The sequence below is a fragment of the Zosterops lateralis genome (genome assembly GCF_965231275.1).
Source record: "Zosterops lateralis genome assembly, chromosome: 26".
Taxonomy (NCBI): domain Eukaryota; kingdom Metazoa; phylum Chordata; class Aves; order Passeriformes; family Zosteropidae; genus Zosterops; species Zosterops lateralis.
In genome coordinates this window covers 6429088-6450013 of record NC_139786.1, presented here as the reverse complement: position 1 = coordinate 6450013, position 20926 = coordinate 6429088, and the positions used below count along the sequence as shown (strand labels likewise).

The following is a 20926-nucleotide window of genomic DNA, read 5'->3' as shown; positions in this document are numbered from 1 at the left end:
AGCCTTTGGAAAAGTCATTTGTGGCCTTTCACAGATGATGGGAGCAGCAGAGGCCACCCCGGAGCCCAGGAGTGCAGTTGGGGGTTCCATCCATCCGTCCATCCATCTATCCATCCCTCCGTCCATCCGTCCGTCCGTTCATCCATCCATCCGTCCGTCCGTCCGTCCATCCATCCATCCATTCCTCCATCCATCCATTCCTCCATCCCTTCCTCCATCCATCCCTTATTCATCCATTTATCCACGGATCCATCCCTACTAATTTTCCCATCACACCACTCCTCCAAGGCTCCCTTTACCCCAAATCCACCCCCCCAGCTGTCCCTGTCACCCTCCCGGGTCCTGGGGGTGTCACATCACGTGGGGCTGCAGAAACCTTGAGGCATTTACAGGAAAAATAAGCAAAATTCCCCTTCATAAAAAGAAGCTGGAGCTTTTATTTTGTGAGCAGGAAGTGTCTATGTCTGTCTCAGGATGGTGACTGCACATCCGCTCCAGTGCTGACACCACAGGAACAGGAAAAAGCTGGGGGTGACTGCACTGCTGGTGGCCCCCCAGGGCTGGGGACATCCCAGGGATGAGGATGGCAGGGACAGAGGTGCTTCCTGGAGCTCTCAGCTCTCCCAGAGCGGAATTCCCTGCCGGAGCTGGAACAGCTCTCACACAACCCCACAGGAGCTGGGCTCCTTTTGGGAATTGTCACCCCCAAAGGGGCAGAGCTGACCCCAAAAAACAGCACTGACCCCCCAAAAATATCATCCCTCAACAGGCAGGGCCAGCCCAGCTGCGTGTCCAGGGCCCGTGGCAAGGTGCAGGAATCATTTCTGCTCCGCTAGAGGATTCTTTGGAAGCTCTTTCCACAGGAATAAAATTTTGGCTCCCAAGTCTTGAATTCTGGGTCCTGAATTCCAAATTTCTGCTCCCAAATCCTAAACTTCACCTGTCAATTCCCAAATTGCCAAGGGGTTAGGATTAGGGGTTAAGGTTAGGGTTGGGTTAGAGTTAGGGGTTAGGGTTAGGGGTTAGGGTTGGTTAGTGTTAGAGTTAATCCCAAAATACCAAATCATGAATTTCAGCGCCCAAATCCCCATTTTTGTCTCCCAAATCTTGAATTCTGGGTCCTGAACCCCAAATTTCTGCTCCCAAATCCTAAATTTCACCTGTGAATTCCCAAATTGCCAAGGGGTTAGGGTTAGGGTTGGGTTAGGGGTTAGTGTTAGGGTTGGAGTTAGTGTTAGGGTTGGGATTGGGGTTAGGGGTTAGGGTTGGGTTAGGGTTAGGTTAGGGTTAATCCTGAAATATGAAATCATGAATTTCATCCCCCAAATCTCCAATTTTGGCGCCCAAATCTTGAATTCTCTGTCCTGAATCCCAACTTTCTGCTCCCAAATGGGTTCCTTCCTGGAGGAAGTTTCCTGTTTGTGCAGACAGAGCCTGCTCGGGGACAATAAACGGGGATTTTTGGCAGCAGGGCCAGCTCAGCCCTCAGCCTCTGTGTCGGGGCAGCCACGGGGGCTGAAAAGCCTCTCAGGAACTCCGAGTGTGGGAGTTCAGGCGAGGACACGGCCGGGGCCGCTCTGGGATTTCTTTGTCGCTGGGAAACTCCAAAGGCTCGGCTGGGTCGGGATAAAGGCGCTCAGGGAGCGGGGCAGGCACGGAGGGTGCGGGGGCTGCCTGGGGCACAGGGACTCACCCAGGGCTTCCTGCAGCCCCCCAGGGACAGGAGGACCTGGTTTGTGACAGTCCCAACACTGATGAGGGAAAGGAGCTCCCTCATCCCGAGGGATTCACTGCAGGACTCATGAGACCCAGCCCCGAGGACATTTCCTGGGCTGGCACTGGGCAGCACCATCAGGAACTCTTTGGTCCCAAATCCAGCTCTGTCCCAGCTCCTGGGAGGTGTTCGGGCTCCACGGGGATGTCTTTCCACAGGAATAAAATGCTGGAGGAGACACGCAACATCCAAAATATTTGTTGGACCTTGCACCACCTGAAATGGGATTTTAGAGCCGCCCTGGTCCAGCGCCCCCCGGCCGGGGCAGCCCAGGACGGCGGGAGGGCTCCGGAGGTGCCGCTCCAGCCGCAGCTCGGCCCGGGAATGCCACCTGCTGTTCAGAGCTCCGGGAAGAGACCTGGGGCACGCCCAGCCCAAAACAAACCACCCAAAAGCGCTTGAACAACCCAAAAACGTCCTGCAGGCACAGCCCTGACCCACCCAAAACTCGGCTCGGGTCACCCGGAGGGCGGGGACAGCCCCGCCGTGACAGAACCCGGGAGGTTGTGTCCTGCAGGATCCCATTTCCCAGCAGGAGCATCCCGGGGAAGGGCAGGATCGAGGCTCAGCCTGAGGGAGGTGGATGCCGCCCTCACCCTCTGGATTCTGCTCGGCTCCATCGCGGGGAAAATCCACCCCCGAGCCGGCGGCAGCTCCAGGGATGTCCCAGGAATCCCGTTGGGAGCTTGGGGTTCATCCAGAGGGAGAGACCTGGAGCTGCTTTTCCCTCAGAGCTGCTCCTGAGAGCTCGGGACACTCCCAGCTCTGATCGTGTCGTTGTCACCTCTCCAGTAAATCCTCCCGCGGGTTCATTCCCGGGGCGCTGCTGTGTCCAGCCCTCCAGGATTGCTGGAGGCGGAAAGAGAAGGATCAGGCTCCGGCTGTGCTGCAGCCACACAAAGGATCCCTCCTCCCCCTGCTCCAGCTGAACAAAGCCCCGAGCCCGGAGCTCGGCCAGGCGCGGAGCGGGGCCCGGGAATCGGGAGAAAAAGAGCTGGGAAAGGCTCCTTAAGGACAAAGGGGAATTCCTCAGGACAGCCGGGCTCGGTGCGGAGGCGGCTCAAAGGGTTTGGGCTGGAAGGGAAAGTTGCTCTTCCCCTTCATTTCCCCTCCTGTTCCCCTCCTGCCTCTCCCCCGTCATTCCAGAACTCGGGATTGGGGGGATCCCAGCTGGAACGACGGGGAGAAGGAGACGGATCCCGACCGCCGCTCGCTCCATCCCCGCCATGTCCGCGGCGACCGCACGGGGTCCTCGGAGCTCCAAATGGCATCCTCAGAGCTCCGAATGGGATCCTCGGAACTCCTCACGGCGTCCTCAGAGCTCCAAACGACATCCTTGGAGCTCCTCACGGCATCCTCAGAGCTCTGAATGGCATCCTTGGAGCTCCTCACGGCGTCCTCGGAGCTCCACACGGTGTCCTCAGAGCTCTGTGGCGACGGGAGCAGCCAGCAGAGTGGGGACACCGTGGGAACACCGCAGGGACAGCAGGACCCCCTTCCCAAGGCCAGGGAGCGTGTTAAAGAAGGGATGTGACACCTTGGGAGTGAAGCAGCCGTGGGGTCACATCCCTGGCAGTGCCCAAGGCCAGGCTGGACAGGGTTTGGAGCAGCCTGGGATAGGGGAAGGTGTCCCTGCCCACGGCTGGGGTTTGGATCTGTCTGGTCCCTTCCAACCCAAACCATTCCAGGATTCCATGATCCCAGCCTGCCCTGTCTGCCACATTTACACACCATCACACCCCTGGCACAGGCCGGGCCCCGAGGAGGAGCTTTCCCAAAGACACTTTTTAATGGGACAAGTGCTCCAAGCTGGAATTGCATCCCAACAGTTCAGACAGCTGCTCCCAAAAACTGCCCGAGGGGAACAGAACCCGGGAGGAGCAGCAGGGTCACTTCTGCATCATCAAAGTCACCGCCCATCCCTGGGGTGATCAAACAGTCCTGGATTGCTCCTTTTTCCCCAGTGAAGATCCCAAATCACCAAAGCAGCTAAAAAAAACCTTGGAAAACTGCAGGTTGAGGCCACCTCCACTTGACACCTGCTGTGCCTGTCCTGTGCCACCAGGAAAGAGCCAGAGCAGCCCCTTGGGAATTCACCCTCCGGCTCCAGCTCCTGCTGGAATCCCGAGGAATTGCCGCGGGATTGCGGGAAAAGCCTCGCTGTGAAGGCAGAGAACGGGGCCTGGATCCGGCTGCAGGTCTGGAGCTCCCTTTGGGAGAAAATCCATAGGGAAGCACTCGCAGATCCCAGGATGGAGGAGGACACCAGCACTGTCCCCCTGAGCCATCACTGACCCCTCTGGAGAGTCCCAACACCTTCCAGGCTGTCACCTGGGGCTGGGATGGCTGCAGGGACACAATTCCCACACAGGGATCTCCGGAGCTCTTTCTGCAGGCATGAGACGTGGAGAGCAGTTCCTGCAGCTCAGTGTCCCCATGGAGCTGTGACAATGACAACCCCTGGCCAGTGTGGGGGTTCCTCGTGGGGATACAACAGCAATGCCAGGCAAGGAGGCACCAGAATCCCTGGATGTGGTTTTGGATGAGCTGCCAGGCTCCTATAGCAGCTGAATGGTGCTCCTGGGCACTGCCAGCACTGTCCCCAATGCCACTGCTGGGGACAGCCAGGGACAGGTGGGATCCTCCTGCAGGTGGGCTCGGATCAGAAATCAGAGACAAAAGGACGCATTCCAGGCAGGATCTTCATCCAGGTGAGTTCCAATCAGGAATCAGAAACACACGGACTGTTCCAGGCAGGATCCTCCTCCAGGTGGGCTTGGATTAGGAATCAGACAGACACACAGATCTGTCCCAGGTGGGATCCTCCTCCAGGTGAATTCCAGGTAGAATCAGGAATCAGACAGGCACACAGACCATTCCAGGTGAGATCCTCCTCCAGGTGAACTCCAGTCAGGAATCAGACAGGCACAGGGACCATTCCAGGTGGGATCCTCATCCAGGAGAATTCCAATCAGGAATCAGACAGGCACAGGGCCTCCACGGCCGTGCTGAGCCCCTGGCTGACGCCGCCCACGGCCAGCAGACAGTCCCGCAGGGCGATGCTGGAGCAGGCACAGCGCGGGGTGGGCATGGGGGGGAGGCTCTCCCACTTGTTCTTCTCGGGGTGGAAAGCCTCTGCCGACTCCAGCACGGTGGGCTGATTCCCTGGAAGCACGAAAGGAGGCGCTGGATGACTTGGGAAGCACCATCGAGCATCTCTAGGCTGCTCTGTATCCCATGATTTGTTTTCCCTGCTCGCTCCCACCAGCCAGGATGGGAATTTCTCCCTTTTCTGGGATGACAACAATTCCCACCCCTTTTTAAAGGGTTCCCACAGCCCCTGAGGCTCACCCAGGCCCCCGGCCACGACAACTCTGCCCCGCAGGTAGCCGGCCACGAAGTCTGCTCGCCTTTTCTTCAGGTAACAGGAGCGCTCCATCTTCATCCACCCACCTGGGAAGGACAGGACAGGCTGGGGTTTGTGGGATCACCCACTCCTGGAAAAGTGTCATCCCCTCTGAGCCCCTGGCTCGTGGCAGGGCAGTGTGGCTGCTGCTCCTTGGGGTGATAAAACCCCATGGAGTGGGTTGGGTTTGTCCCCAGTGCACTGTTGGATGCAGCTGCTTCAGGATTGAGGTTTTCCCATTCCACTTGTTAATCCTGGCTGGAAATTGTCCTCTAAGCTGAGCTCAAGGCAGCAGCAGGTGGGAGCTCTGCCTTTGCAAGGATGACAGAGCCCCAAACCCAGCCCTGTGTGCTCCAAGCCCCAAATCCAGCCCTGTGTGTCCCCAAACCCAGCCCTTTTTGTCCCCAAACCCCAAATCCAGCCCTGTGTGTCCCCAAACCCAGCCCTTTTTGTCCCCAAACCCCAAATCCAGCCCTGTGTGTCCCCAAACCCAGCCCTTTTTGTCCCCAAACCTAACCCTATGTGCCCTCAAACCCAGCCCTGTGTCCCCAAACCCCAAATCCAGCCCTGTGTGCCCCAAGCCCAGCCCCGTGTGTCCCCAAGCCCAACCCTGTGTGCTCCCAACCCTGCGCTGGGTGTCTCAAACCCCAAACCTAGCCCTGTGTGTCCCCAAACAGCAACCCAGCCCTGTGTCCCCCAGTCCCTTGGAAGGGCCAGGGCTAGGGCTCTGTGTCCCCAGGCCCAGCCCTGTGTCAGAAACCCAGCTCTTTTTGTCCCCAAACCCCAAACCTCTCTCTGTGTCCCCAAATCCCAAACCCCAAAGCCCTCCGTGTCCCCAAACCCCTCCCTGTGTCCCCAAACCCCACCCTGTGTGTCCCCAAACCCCAAATCCCTCCCTGTGTCTCCAAACCCCACCCTGTGTGTCCCCAAACCCCAAATCCCTCCCTGTGTCCCCAAACCCCTCCGGAGGGGCCGGGGCTGTCCCGGCTCCCACCTTGCTCGAGGTCGAAGACATCCACGGTCCTCATGAACTTGGGCTGGCGGTAGAGGCGGCCCTGGCGCAGCCCCCCGAGGCTGAAGAGCTTCTCCTCGGTGGGCACGAAGCTGGAGAAGGCCCTTTTGTTGGGAATGCTGGGGAACTTGCTCCATGACCGGGTCTCCGTGTCGAACACCTCGAAGGCATTGACGGCGTACTTGGATTGCCTCCCCCCTGGAAAAGGAGAGGGAATTCCGGCTCAGGGACAGGAGGAGACTCAGCTCTCCACCCCCGGACTGAAATGGGATTTTTCACCTCTATGTGCTCCTTTTCTCTGTTTCATGGCAGGAAAAAGGTGAATTTTCCAATCTTTTCCCCCTCCCTGCGGTGCTGGCACAGACAGGGGGTTGAAATGCACTGGTTTAATCTGGAAAAACTCAGAGCAGAGCTGGGATCAGGCTTGGGATGATGAGAGGAATTCCCGTGAGCTGGGATCCAGAGAGCCCTAGCCTGGCTGCCGAGAGCAGGAGAGCTGGAGCAGCTGCTGCTCCCACTGCCAGGGATCTGAATTATCCCAGTGCCAGGATCCCAATTATCCCACTGCCAGGGATCCAAATTATCCCACTGCCAGGGACCCCAATTATCCCAGTGCCAGGGATCTGAATTATCCCAGTGCCAGGGATCCCAATTGTCCCAGTGCCAGGATCCCAATTATCCCAGTGCCAGGGATCTGAATTATCCCACTGCCAGGGATCTGAATTATCCCACTGCCAGAGATCCCAATTGTCCCAGTGCCAGGGATCCCAATTACCCCAGTGCCAGGATCCCAATTACCCCAGTGCCAGGATCCCAATTACCCCAGTGCCAGGGATCCCAGTTATCCCAGTGCCAGGAATCCTAATTATCCCACTGCCAGGGGTCCAAGTTATCCCATTGTCAGGCAAGGAGGAAGAGAAGGAGGATGAGAAAGAGAAGAAAGAAGAAAAAAGAAGGAGAAGGAAGAAGGAGGAACAAGAAAGAAGGATGGGGGAAAAAAAGAACAAAAATTAAGAAGAGGGAAGAAAAAAGGAAGAAAAAGGAAGAAAAAAGAAAAATAGAAGAGAAGGAAGAGAAAGGGAGAGAAAGGAAGAGAAAATAAGAAAAAGGAAGAGAAAGGAAGAAAAAGGAAGAAAAAGAAAGGAGAATGAGAATGAGGAAAAATAGTGAAGAAAGAAGGAGAAGGAAGGAGACAGAAGACGAGGAGGAGAGAGAAGAAGGCTGAAGAGGAGGAGGAAGAAGAAGAGGAGGAGGAGGAGGAGGAGGAGGCAGGGCTGGTCCTCACCCAGCACGTAGATCTTGGTGCCCCTGAGGATGGAGGTGGCGGCGTATCGGGGGGTGGGCATGGCAGCCAGGGACACCCAGATGTCCTTAAGCACATCATAGTGCTGCAGGAAGTTGTGGGGCCGCAGGTCCGAGCCCATCCCACCCGCTGCGTACACCCTGTGATCTGGAAAGGGCAAAAAAACCCAAAAACCCCACAAATCCCACAAAGTTATTGTAGGAAAACACCAGAAATCCATCCCGCCCATCCTCTGAAAATAAAAAATAATCCCACAAAACTGTGATAGGAAAGCAGCAGAAACCCTCCTCATTATTGTAGGAAAGCACCAGAAATCCCTGCAAACAAAACAAAAACAAAACCAAAAAAACACCAAAAAACAACAAACAAACAAACAAACAAACAAAAAAAAACCCACCCAAAAAAAACCTGTGATGGGAAAGGACCAGAAATGTTCCTCATTGTTATAGCAAAACATCAGACATTCATCCCCACCCCCCTGCAAAAAAAAAAAAAATCCCCCAAAATTGAGGTGGGAAAGGACCAGAAATGTCCCTCATTATTATAGGAAAACATCAGAAATCCATCCCCATCACCTGCAAAAAAAAAAATTCTCCACAAAACTGTGATGGGAAAGCAGCAGAAATCCTCCTCATTATTATAGGAAAACATCAGAAATCCATTCCAGGCAAAAAAAAATATCCCACAAAACTGTGATGGGAAAGGACCAGAAATGTCCCTCATTGTTATAGAAAAGAACCAGAAATCCATCCCCATTCCCTGCAAAAAAAATCCCACAAAACTGCAATAGAAAAGCAGCAGACATCTCCCACCCCTGCAAAAAAATCCACTCGAGGACCAGAATTTGCTGTAAACACTCAAGAAATTTGGATTTGAGCCCCTGGAGCTTGGAGCCATCCAAAAACACCCCCAAGGAGCAGCAGAGAGAGCTCCAGGGCTGGTGACAATCCTGGGGGTGGCTCTGTGTGCTCTCCCAACCTCCTGTGGAACATCTCAGAGGGGTGGGAGGTGACAAATGCACGAGGCCCAACTTCTGAAAGCACAGGAGATGTTTTGGAGAGGAACAAATCAACCCCGGACTGTTGCCCGGAGAGATTTCGTGCCTGAGCACAGAATCAAAGTTGGGGAAAAAAACCTCCAAGCTCATCAAGGCCAAGCTTGAATCACCAATTTATCAACCGGATCCCCAAATCCTCACTCCTATGGCCCTGGCAGGTCCCTCTGCCTTTAGGTTGCAATCCAAGGTGTAAACAAAAGTATAAATTCTATTACCAGCTGTTAAACCAGCTGCGGCTGAGTTCTTTATCCCTTCCAGGACTTTTATCCTCCCCCCAGGGGATCTCTGCTGCCCATGGCCCATCCAGGCTCACTGCAGGGCTGAGACAATTCCATCAGCCCACGGGGAGATGCTCCACCCAGGGGGAGGAGCCCGGAATTCCCACCTGGATCAAACCTGGCATTCAGAACTCCAGCACAGCCTGTTTGCTCTGGATTCCCAGAGGGAGACCAGACCCAGCTCAGCACCACTGGGCCCTTCTACAGGATCATCTCTGCTCCACCAGAGCCACATCTGGCACTGCAGGAGGGTTTATTTGGACTGACACCAACACCCTGAACAACGGGGGGTCAGGTCGTGTTCTGACTCTGTCAGGGTTTTCTTTTCTTGTTAGTGATGCCTTAAGTTTAACTTTTGTGTATTTCAGGTTCTGTAGGGCCCAGGGGTGCAGCTCTGAGCTCACAGTCAGTGTCACTCAGCTCTGCACAGAGCAGGGACACAAAACAAATCCTTTTCCTGTTGAGGACCAAGGACAACTTTCAGGCCCGAAAGCACAAACAAGAGTGGACTGAAGGGAGGAACAGGCAGGATGGGACCTCACAACCTGTGCCTGTAACTGGACAATTAAACCCCAATATGGAAATAGACCAAAACTTATCAAAGTGTGAGACCTCATGACTGTTTGTCCATTTTGTGACCATTTTGGGTCCACCTTGGGTGTAGCTCTGGTCAGGCTCTTGTCCTGCACAAGGTGTGTCCTAAAGGCCTTTTAATATAATTCTCTTAGCTCTGCCCAGTCTCTGTTCCAGGTCAGCCTTTCCCAAAACAAGGTTGTTTTGGGAAGAAGAAAAACTGTTGAAAATTTTCCTTTGAGAAGAGCTCAGCAATTCTCAGGCTCAAAAACTATCAAGTCTACAAGTTCCCGCAATATCCCCGCATTGAAACCGTTATATTTTATATTTTCCATTTCTCAGGGGAGGCTCCTGCCTCCTGCAGACAAGGCCCCTCTTTCCCAAAACCAAGAGACCAACCTGTAGCGGTGTGTCTGTCAAACACAGGCCATTCTGGTGCACCAGCCAAACTGGTGCTGAGTAATATTATCAAACCACCTGTAGTTTTGTTGTTACAGCTCTCAGGAATTCATCAAAGTTACTGAGAAAACAACAGGACCAGAAATAAGAAGAGAGCCTGAGAAACTGTCCACAAAAAATGCAAACCCTGGATAGGGGAAGCACAAGGTGAGGATGGACATTGAGCAGTTGGATGTCCTGGAGGATGTGCCTGCCTCAGGGAGAAGCAGCTCGGCCAACCCAGAGATGCCCCAGGTGGACAGCAGACCTAAAATCTATATCTAGAATGTGATGAAAACAATAAACAGCTGTTGCCCTGCGTTTTCAGCCTTCTGATGTTTTTACATTTCTGTACTGGAGTTCTCACGCTTGTGACATAAACAAAGGCTGATGTTTTGTAAATCATACATTCCTTTCCAGGGGGAAGGACAAATTGATGGACTTCCGGTTTGACCAGCGGGGTCGGAGAGGTGTCAACCTCGTTCCCCAATCACTGATCAAAGTCCAAACCCTATTTAAACCCTAAACCCAAATAAACTGTCTTCTTTCTCATCTCACAATCTGAGGGGTCAGTAGGGATTTTCCGTGTCCGCCTAGTGATAAACAGCTTCTGTTAAAACCATATTTGTAGGATCATCCTTGGACGGCAGGGAGAGGGAACTCTGCTGACCTGAGACACACTGAGAACAGCTGGTTTTATTGCAGGGTTGTGGGTAAAGGGGCCTGGCCTTCAGTCACCAGCCTGGGCTGGAGGGAAACCACAAAGAGAGATGGGGAGAGAGAGAGGGTATGAGGTGAGAGAGGTAAGAGAGGTGGCAGGGGTAAGAGAGGTAGGCGAGGTAAGAGAGCAAGGTCCTTGTTACAATCCATTCTATCTCCTTTTGTGTTGAATATTCTGATTTACAGTGATTTACCAACCTGCCCGAGATACAAAACCTACAGACTTTGCACACAGCCCATGAGAACTACTCTATCACCATATCACTCTGTATTCTAAACTCTAAAGGCTTCTGCCTTATCTACCTTTTCCTGGATACCTCGGTAGGGGCTACCCTTGGGGGACCCTTGGGTCCCTTGGTGTCCCTTTGTTATCACTCAACCCATCTCCAGCTCATCACCATCTTCCCACTTGCCATGATCACATCTCAAAGCTCAGCTTTCATTTCTATTTCACTCACACATTTTATATTTTTCCCAGATACCTTGGTGGGGGCGACACCCTCGGGTCCCTTGGTGTCCCTTTGTGTCCTGGGTTGCAGTGTAGGATGTGCACAAAGTATTTATTCTATCACCATCTCCATGAGCTGTTGGAACCAGGTGGGGCAGTGTTTTCCCAGGCCCCTCCTTTGGGCTCTTCTGCTCATGGCCCATCAATGCCTTGCCCAGGACTCACAGGGAACTCCCTTCAGGAGCTCTCTCTGTTTAATGGGCCATCAAGGAGCCACTGCACGACTCCTCATCCCATTGGGAGATGCTCCCAATGCCCAGGGGGAGGAGCCAAGCATTCCCACCTGGAGAGAATCTGGGATTTGGGACAGGACAAGCAGCCCTGAGCCACTGGATTCCCAGAGGACCAGAGCTCCCAGAGCTTTCTACAGGATCACTGCTTCAGGAAGGGCTCCTCACCTGCTCTCACCACCCTGCTCAGGTTGTGTTCTGACTCTGTCAGTGGTCTTTTGTATTATTGCATTTATTTTATTTTATTTTACCTTTTTACCTTTCTTCTTATTAGATTGTATTTCTGACTTGGAGCCTCTCACTCATTTTGCTTTCAAACCACGACACTTTGTTATCACTCAACCCATCTCCCAGTTAATCACTTCCTGCCTGCCATGATCACATCTCAAAGCTCAGCTTTCATTTCTATTTCACTCACAGGCTTTATATTTTCACTATCTCTTGCCAGGCAATCATATCTGTAACCTTTTCCTGTCTCATCTTCCCCAACTCATATTAATTCAGTTATCTGTCGGAGTCCAGGGCATTCCTCTGGGCGTCCTGGAAGGTCACAGACCTCAGTAGAGAGGCCTGGGACCTGAGAAAGAGGTTCTGGGGTCTGTGCAGGGGGGTTTGCTGGCACAGAGCCCAGGAGGACACAGGCTTTGATTTTGGTCCATGAGGAAAACTTCCAACACAGAGAGGAGTTACAAGTCACAAAGGTGTGACAGACAGGGGTGTAGTTAATCACCAGGTAGTTTTGGGATTTTTAGAATATAGGTGTGTCGTGGTTTGAAAGCAAAACGAGTGAGAGGCTCCAAGTCAGAAATATAATTTAATAAGAAAAAAGGTAAAAAGGTAAAAATAAAATAAAATAAATGCAATAACACAAAGGACCACTGACAGAGTCAGAACACAAACCTGAGCAGGATAGTGGAAGCAGTCCAGATGAGATGGTCTTCCTGAAGCAGTGATCCTGTAGAAAGGTCTGGTAGCTCTGGTCCTCTGGGAATCCAGTGGGTCAGGGCTGCTTGTCCTGTCCCAAATCCCAGATTCTCTCCAGGTGGGAATGCTTGGCTCCTCCCCCTGGGCGGAGCATCTCCCAATGGGATGAGGAGTCGTGCAGTGGCTCCTTGATGGCCCATTAAACAGAGAGAGCTCCTGGAGGGAGTTCCCTGTGAGTCCTGGGCAAGGCATTGATGGGCCATGAGCAGAAGACAGCCCAACACTAGAGCACTGCCCCACTTGGTTTCAACAGTTCGTGAAGATGGTGATAGAATAAATACTTTGTGTACATCCTACACTACAACCCAGGACAAGGTGCAAGGGGACAAGATGGAGGAATTAGGGTGGAACCCTGAGTCCTTCTCCCTTGGCATCCATTTGCTGCAGTGACGTGTGCACAAGGTAGTTTGACAGGATTGGGTCAGAGTAGAGATGACCTTTCTAGTACAGGTGATAGGCATTGGTATGAAATGATAAATAATGCGTAGGTAGTTATTTGTATAAAAGCAGAGTCACCTCCCATCGTGGGGGGAGTCCCATCGTGTCCGAGCCGCTGTGAACACCTTGGCTGGACACAAAGAACTTGTGAAATAAGAAGTAATAAACAACGCGAGAAACCAAGAAAACCAAGGCCTTGAGACTCCACATCATTCTCACGCTGACTCAAAACCTTCAGAGGTCAGAGAGGGAAAAACACTCCCTTGGACCCCCTCGAACCACCAGCCTTGGAATCTCGGGCAGAAAGAAAACTTAAACCTGGGAGTTATCCAGTGGCCCCATTTCCCCCCCCCTCCACCCACCACCAACCCACCCACCCCGTCCTTGCCTTTGGCGGTCACCGAGATGCCCATGGCCGCCTCCCGCAGCGAGCTGCGCTTCCTCCAGCGCCCCTCGTCCATGTGGAACATCTCCACCACCTTCAGCGGCAGCTGTCCCGCGCCCACGCCGCCCACCACCATGATCCTCTTGCCCAGCACCGTGACGGCCACACCGGCCCTGGCCGTGGGCATGGGGGGCAGCTCTGCCCAGCGGTCAGCCTCGGGCGAGTAGACCTCGAAGGAGTCCACAGGGACGCCATTGTCGTCACAGCCGCCCACAGCGAAGACCTGCCCGCCCGCCTCCACCAGTGTGGAGTACACCCTGCGGCTGGGCAGGGGGGCCAAGGATTTCCACTGGAAGTCTTTGGTGCTGGGCAGGTCCATGGTGGGCATTCAGGAAGGGTTGGTCCTGGGGGAAAGGGTTATGGGATTAGTGAGGGTGGAAAAGTCTTATGGGGTCAGGCGAGATGTATCTGATCGCCCTGAGGTGTCCAGGAATTCTTTGGATGCCTCCAGACTTTCATGGGAAGCTCCTTCTGAGCCTTTCAGTGAGGAAATTCCTGCTGAAATTCCAACCTGAGCCTCCCCAGGCCCAGCCTGAGGCCGTTCCCTCTCCTCCTGTCCCTGCTCCCTGGGATAAGATCCCAAATCCCCCCCGGCTGTCCCCTCCTGTCAGGGAGTTGTGCAGAGCCAGAAATTCCCCTTGAGCCTCCTTTTCTCCAGGCTGAGCCCCTTCCCAGCTCCCTCAGGATTCTCCAGACCCTTTCCCAGCTCCTTTAGGACTCTCCAGACCCTTCCCCAGCTCTCTCAGGACTCTCCAGACCCTTCCCCAGCTCCGCTCCCTTCCCTGGACACGCTCCAGCCCCCAAAATGTCCTCCCTGGACTGAGAGAAAATCCCAGAGTGCAAACCTCACCCTGCCAGGATCAGAGCAGGACCAGAGCTGCCCCCCTCCACTGTCCCCTATGTCACTGTCACGCCCAGGATGCTCCTGTCACTGCCACTTGTCCACTGTGCCACCACCACCTCCAGGGCTGGCCTTCTACTGTCCCCTGTGTCACTGCCACCCCCAGGTTACCCTTCCCACTGTCACCAGTCTCCTGCGTCACTGCCACCCCCAGGGCACCCCTGCAGTGCCCCCTGTGTCACCATCGCCCCCAGGGCACCCCTCCCACTGTCACCTGTGTTACTGCCACCCTCAGAACTGCCCCCACACTGTCCCCTGTCCCCTGTGTCATCACCATCCTCAGGTCACCCCTCCCACTGTCACCAGCCCCCTGTGTCACCACCACCCACAGGGCACCCTTCCCCCTGTCCCCTGTGTCACCATCACCCCCCAGCGCTGCCCTCCCACTGTCCCCTATGTCATTGTCACCCCCAGGGCACCCCTCCCACTGTCACCAGTCTCCTGTGTCACCACCACCTCCAAAGCTGCCCTCCTATTGTCCCCTTTGTCACCGCCACCCCCAGGGCACCTCTCCCACTGCTGTCCCCTGTGTCACCGCCACCTCCAGAGCTGCCCACCCACTGTCCCCTTTGTCACTCCCACTGTCACCAGTCCCCTATGTCAGCATCACCCTCCAGTGCTGTCCTACTGTCCCCTGTGTCACAACCATCCCCAGGCCGCCCCTCTCACTGTCACTGTGCCACTGTCACCCTCAGGTCACCCTTCCCACTGTCACCAGCCCCCTGTGTCACCGCCACCCCCAGGCCACCCCCTCACTGTCCCCTGTCCCCTGTGTCACCGCCTCCCCCGAGCAGCACCGCCGGTACCTTTCAGCTCCTCTCCATCAATCCTGCGGCTCCAGAGCCGCCTCAGCAGCTCACGCAGACACCCAGCCTAAAAATATAAAACAAAACAAAAAGAGGTGGGGAAAAAAATTTAAAAAGGAGGAAAAAGAAATAAACAAAACCAGGCGAGAAGGTTGGAGTCAGTTTGTTCTGCTGCTTCCCCCGCCCCCGGGTGACATTCAAACCCGGAGTCTCTGCTCCTTCCACGCCTGTTTTCCTGCCTGAAGGTGAATGTTTCCTTCTCTGACCCACTGGATTCCTCCTCCTGATCCTCCTCACACCCTCACCATGAGGAATTGTGAACCCCCAGCTCTCCCATCCCAGCCCGGGAGCCCGGAGGGATCTCAAGGGCACAGGGCTGGAAACCCGCTGGTTTTGCTCCGTATCCTCTCCCCGGATATCATTAGCGGGATGCAGATGAGCCTAATTAGCGCGAGAGGGCGAAGGGAGAGGGACGAAAGCAGCGCTGGCCTTTGGAAGGGAAATCCCTTCCCGTCCCAGTCCAGAAAATCCGATTATTCTGAGCAGGGGCTGTTTATTTTTATTGATCTTCCCAAATAAATTTTCAGGAACGCCCTAAGCATAATTTATGTCACTAATAAAGATAATTTATCAGTTAATAAATGAACTGATCAATCCTGCTCGGGCTGCCACCCTCCCTCCAGCAGCAGGACCTGGCCTGGATGGGCCCATCCACAATTCCCAGTGCAATTCCCAGAAATTCCCGGCAGGATAAAGGAGCACAAAGCCACGATAAACAGCAGCAGCAGCAGCACATCGAGCCGCGCTCCCCACCCTGCCAGAATCCCAGGAAAAAAGGGCGAGCACCAGCCCAGATCCTGCTCTGCCCTCCCTGAGCAGCTCCGGGCTTTGTGCCCTGGCAGCTCTGGGACTCTGCTCCCGCCAATGATTTATTGCCTTTCCTGGTGAATTTTAGTGGACAAACTCAGCCTGGGCCAGCTAATTAGCAAAGCTGAATTTGTGTCCAGACATCCAGAAGATCATTGTCTGCCCTTCAAATCCCAAGTGCTGGAATGAGAAACAACCAGCACCACTCCAGCAGCAGAACCTGGCTGGGGCCAGGCCATTCCTCTGTCCAAAGCTCAGGAATAATTGCCTGAAATGGCCTAAAAATTAATTTTCGACATCCCAACAGCAGAACCTGGCTGGGGCCAGGCCATTCCTCTGTCCAAAGCTCAGGAATAATTGCCTGAAATGGCCTAAAAATTAATTTTCGACATCCCAACAGCAGAACCTGGCTGGGGCCAGACTATTCCTCCATCCAAAGCACAGAAATAATTCCCTGAAATGGCCTAAAAATTAATTTTCGACATCCCAACAGCAGAACCTGGCTGTTCCTCCATCCAAAGTTCAGAAATAATTGCCTAAAATGGCCTAAAAAATAATTTTCAACATCCCAGCATGCAGAGAGTGCTTAGAGAGGGATGAGGATTTCTCCAGGCAGGTCCTGCATGGGAACAGCAGAGCAGGAATTCGGCTGGAATGCAAAGCTCTGCCTGAATTCAGCTGCCTTGGCACACAAGGAATCTGCTCCTCTTTCCCCCGGTGCTATTTAAAGGAAATCAAGGTCAGGCTGAATTCCTGAATTCCACGCCTCCGGCTTTCCAGAGTCACCTGGATGTCACCGGGAAGTGGCACTGTCACCAGTGCCGAGCTGGGAGCTGGCAGGGCCTCCTGAGGTCACAGTCCCCTCCCGAGCACGGGAAATTATCGCTTCACCATCCCAGAATAATTGACATTGGAAATCCAAAGGGAGGGAAATCGCCCAGCCCACTCCAGTCCTTATCCCCACAGGATAAAATTCCTTGATTTAAGAAACCCTCCGGGGTGTTCTCCAAGTGGATTTGGAGCTTGGATGGGGCAGGGGCTGCCCTGCAGCACTTCCAGAGATGCTCCAGGGGACAGCGGGGCCTCTCCCTAGGTATTATTCCCTCTATTCCTCATTTTGGAGAGGCCCTGGATTCATGGACCTGCAATAATTTGGACCATTCCTGGCATTTATGGAGCTGCAATGATTTGGGATTTATCAGAGCCAGGCGGGTGGGATTCCAAGGGATTCGTGGGTGAACAGGGGGAGATGTCAGAGCTTGGCAGCCCCTTCCCTTCCCTTCCCTTCCCTTCCCTTCCCTTCCCTTCCCTTCCCTTCCCTTCCCTTCCCTTCCCTTCCCTTCCCTTCCCTTCCCTTCCCTTCCCTTCCCTTCCCTTCCCTTCCCTTCCCTTCCCTTCCCTTCCCTTCCCTTCCCTTCCCTTCCCTTCCCTTCCCTTCCCTTCCCTTCCCTTCCCTTCCCTTCCCTTCCCTTCCCTTCCCTTCCCTTCCCTTCCCTTCCCTTCCCTTCCCTTCCCTTCCCTTCCCTTCCCTTCCCTTCCCTTCCCTTCCTTTCCCTCTTCTCTACAAATTCCAAAAATTTGGAAGTTTTTCTGCTCCACAGCCAAAATTCCAAGGGCCAGCAACCCAAATCCCCTCCCATTTGGGAATGGGACAAACCCAGGACGATCCTCACAGTCCCAAAAATCCCATCCCCACCAGGAGCAGGTCAAACACTCTCGGCTGCTCCTCGGTGGGTGGGACAGAGGAATCCACCGGGGAAACTTGGAGGGAAAAAAGGGATTTTTCCTTTCTCCCGTGCCCCAAGGGAAAAGGAGCTGGGAAAAAAACCCCGGTTTTGGTGCTTTTGCTCCAAGCCCGGCAGCTGGGAATGAAAGGAACAGGCTTGGAATTGTCAGCCGGGAATTCCTGACCTCTCCCCGGCTCCTTTCGCTCGCCATAGTAACAACACCCGGAAAAACAACAACAACAGCAGCAAAACCTCACCAGTTCCCTGCCTCTACCTGAGAAAATAAAATAAGAAAGGGCAAAAAGAGGGGAAATCATTTGAATTAGAAGAAATTTCATTGTGCCGAGTAGAGGAAAAGCTCCAAAAGCAACAACAATAATAACAAAACCTCACCGGTCTCCTGCCTCTTCCTGGAAAAATAAAATAGAAAAGGGCAAAAAGAGGGAAAATCATTGGAATTAGAAAAGATTTCATTGTGCCCATAAGAGGAAAAGCTCCAAAACCAACAACAACAATATCGCACCGGTTCCCTGCCTCTTCCTGAAAAAATAAAATAGGAAAGGGCAAAAAGAGGGGAAATAATTGGAATTAGAAGAGGTTTCATCGTGCTAAGCAGAGGAAAAGCTTGAAAAATAACAACAACAAAACCTCACCGGTTCCCTGCCTCACCCTGAGAAAATAAAATAAAAATCGGCATAAAGAGGGGAAATAATTGGAATTAGAAGAGATTTCATCATGCCCAGCAGAGGAAAAGCTCGATTTGTGCCACTCCCGAGCATCCTTTGGGATGAGGGAGGGGCTGGGGCCGCTCTGGGCCCCCTCAGCTTCCCCCCTTCCCCCATCCCGGATCCCTCGGGACCTTTTCCAGCTCCTCCGGCAGTTCCTGCAGCTGCCCAGGGGAGGGACAGGGGCTGTGGGAGGAAATATTGGCCCGCAGGAGGGTGCCAGGGGCGTCACAGCTCCGGGACAGGGATAAAAGATGCTTCGGTTTTTTTGAAAGAGGAGAAAAAGCTCAAATGGGCTTTTTAAAAATCCTGAACAGGCTGAAAAATCAGCAGAGCAAGGTGAGGTTAGCTTACGTCACAGCTGAGCTCAGGAGTATTTATTTTATTTTATTTTATTTTATTTTATTTTATTTTATTTTATTTTATTTTATATTTTCTATATTATATTATATTATATTATATTATATTATATTATATTATATTTATTTTATGTTTTATTTTAATTTTTAAAAATGTATTTTATTTTATTTTATTTTATTTTATTTTATTTTATTTTATGGCAAGGACCCACCTGCACGAGCAAAGGGTCCCTTCCCCACCCAACTCCCACCAGGATCCTGAACCCTTCCCCTCATCCCTTCTGCCTCAACAGCTCCTTTCCCGCACCAGCCAAACACAGAAAGGTTTTTCTGAGCCCGCAGCCTCTGGGGTTGTGTTTCCAGAGCCCCTTTTCCTCTTTCTCTCGGCTGCGGAGGGGACGGGAAGAGCTCGGGCCGGATCACAGCTGGGAGAGGTCACAGCAACCTCAGCCCCGCGGGGCCTGCTCTGGGAGAAAAGCTGGGGAAATGGGATTGGGGATGCTGGGAGGAGAAAGGCTGAAAATTCGGGATGGTTTTTTTTTGGGGGGGTGGGGGTGGGGAAAGTACGGGAAAATCCCATCCTTTTCCACAGAAAGTGTGGAGAAAAAAAAAATAAATATCATCTTTCTCCACCCAATTTCTTTAGAAGGGAAACGCCAACTCCGAGCTTTGTTCGCGGCTGTTCCTGAAAAGCTGAAAAGCCTGAGAGGGAGGACGCAGGGTCCCCAAAAACATCCCCTCCGGTGAGGAATTCCCTCCCTCCTCCCTTTCCCCAGGAGTTCTCGGGAATACTCACAGCTCCCGAGCCGCCGCGCCAGGTGGAGCACGGCTGGAAAAGCTCCGGATTTTCCCAAATCCTCCGAGCATCCCTTTTTCCTCCCACTCCCCGCCGGGCTGCGAGCAGCCGGAGCCGGGAATTGCTGCGTGGGAAGACAGTGAGGAAAGGGAAAAAAACCAACCCCAAACCCAAAAAAATCCGCGTAAATCCAGAGGCGCTGCTGTTCCCCCTCCGGAAAAAGATGTAGGACACTGAGGGCGGGGAGGGTTTTCCCCAGCCCGGCTCCTCCTCGGGGCTGTGCGTGCGAATTCCCGGCGTTCCCGATCCATCCCTGAGCCTTTTATGGCTCCCGGCGCTCGCACAGGATATTCTGGAACGGCGGCGCTGCTCCCAACCCGCCCTAAAGCGGCACCGGCAAAATTCTCGAGGATGGGAGGGCAAAAAAATATCGGGAAAAGAGGAGCTGAGAGGAGACAGAGACTCCCCGGGAAGGGATGAGCATGGCCCCGGGTGGATGTCACCCCAAAATGGGGGGAAAAGGCAGGGCAAGGGCGGCAGGGGCAGCAGAACCCCAAAATTCTGCTCCTGAATCCCACAGGGAGCTCAGAGCAGTGGGATGTTGGACTCTTTACAGCCCATTCCCAAAATTCTGGTCCCACATCCCACAGGGAGCGCAGAGCAGTGGGATGTTGCATTTGGAGCTCATTCCCAAAATTCTGCTCCATGCAGCTCCTCTGCAAAGAGTTCAGAGCAGTGGGATTTTGGACCTTTTGGAGCCCATTCCCAAAATTCTGCTCCTGAATCCCAAAATGAGCGTGGAGGATTGGGATGTTGGACTCTTTAGAGCTGATTCCCAAAATTCTGCTACTGAATTCCATGGGAGCTCAGAGCAGCAGGATGTTGGACCTCCTTGGGCCCATTCCCAAAATTCTGCTCCTGCATCCTGCAAGGAGCTCGGAGCAGTGGGATATTGGACTCTTTGGAGCTGATTCAAAAAATTCTGCTCCCACATCCCACAAGGAGCTCAGATCATTGGGATGTTGCATTTAGAGCTCAAAATTCTGCTCCCTGCAGCTCCTGCATCCCACAAGGAGCTCAGAGCAGTGGGATGTTGAACCCTTTGGAACCCATTCCCACCCTGCCATTCATCCCAGGATTTTTCTTCCCTGATCTGGTTCTCTCCAAAGGTGTTAAAATCATTTTTTTTTTCTCCTCAAAGTGCAGCGGAATAACTTTGTGGAAAAATCCCACAAAGAGAATGATCCTTCCCATCCATCTCCCACCCAGCTCCTCCTCAGGGATCCTTTGGATGTTCCCAATCCTTCAGGAACAGCCTGGAGAGGTTCTGGAGGTCTGGAAACCCTTGGAATTCCCAGGGAATTCTGCCCATGCAGATTTTCTCACCTGCATGGAGCTCGGGGCTGATCCCACAGGAGCATCCTTGGATCCTGCTGGAAAAACCCTGTTCCCGAGCTGGAAAAATCCTGTTCTCAAGTGGGAAAAATCCCATTTCTGAGCTGGAAAAATCCCATTCCCAAGATGGAAAAACCGTGATCAGGAATGGGAAAAGTCCCATTCACAAGGTAGAAAAATCCCA

General features: G+C 53.3%; 1 protein-coding gene across 2 annotated transcripts; it reads right to left on the bottom strand.

Moving 5' to 3' along the window:
• Positions 1 to 3106: 3106 nt before the first annotated feature.
• On the bottom strand, positions 3107 to 19612 carry KLHDC8A (kelch domain containing 8A). Of its 2 annotated transcripts, XM_083878542.1 has the most exons (7): positions 19348 to 19612; positions 14874 to 14940; positions 13110 to 13510; positions 7478 to 7642; positions 6175 to 6390; positions 5126 to 5227; positions 3107 to 4939 (listed from the first exon to the last, which is right to left on the bottom strand). In XM_083878542.1, the coding sequence occupies exons 3-7, from the start codon at positions 13492 to 13494 to the stop codon at positions 4746 to 4748; spliced, it is 1062 nt and encodes a 353-aa protein (XP_083734668.1). In that variant the 5' UTR covers positions 13495 to 13510; positions 14874 to 14940; positions 19348 to 19612; the 3' UTR covers positions 3107 to 4745. The 2 variants fall into 2 exon arrangements, with proteins under 2 accessions (XP_083734668.1, XP_083734669.1); XM_083878543.1 differs by lacking the exon at positions 19348 to 19612 and having other exon boundaries at positions 14874 to 15139.
• Positions 19613 to 20926: the final 1314 nt, after the last annotated feature.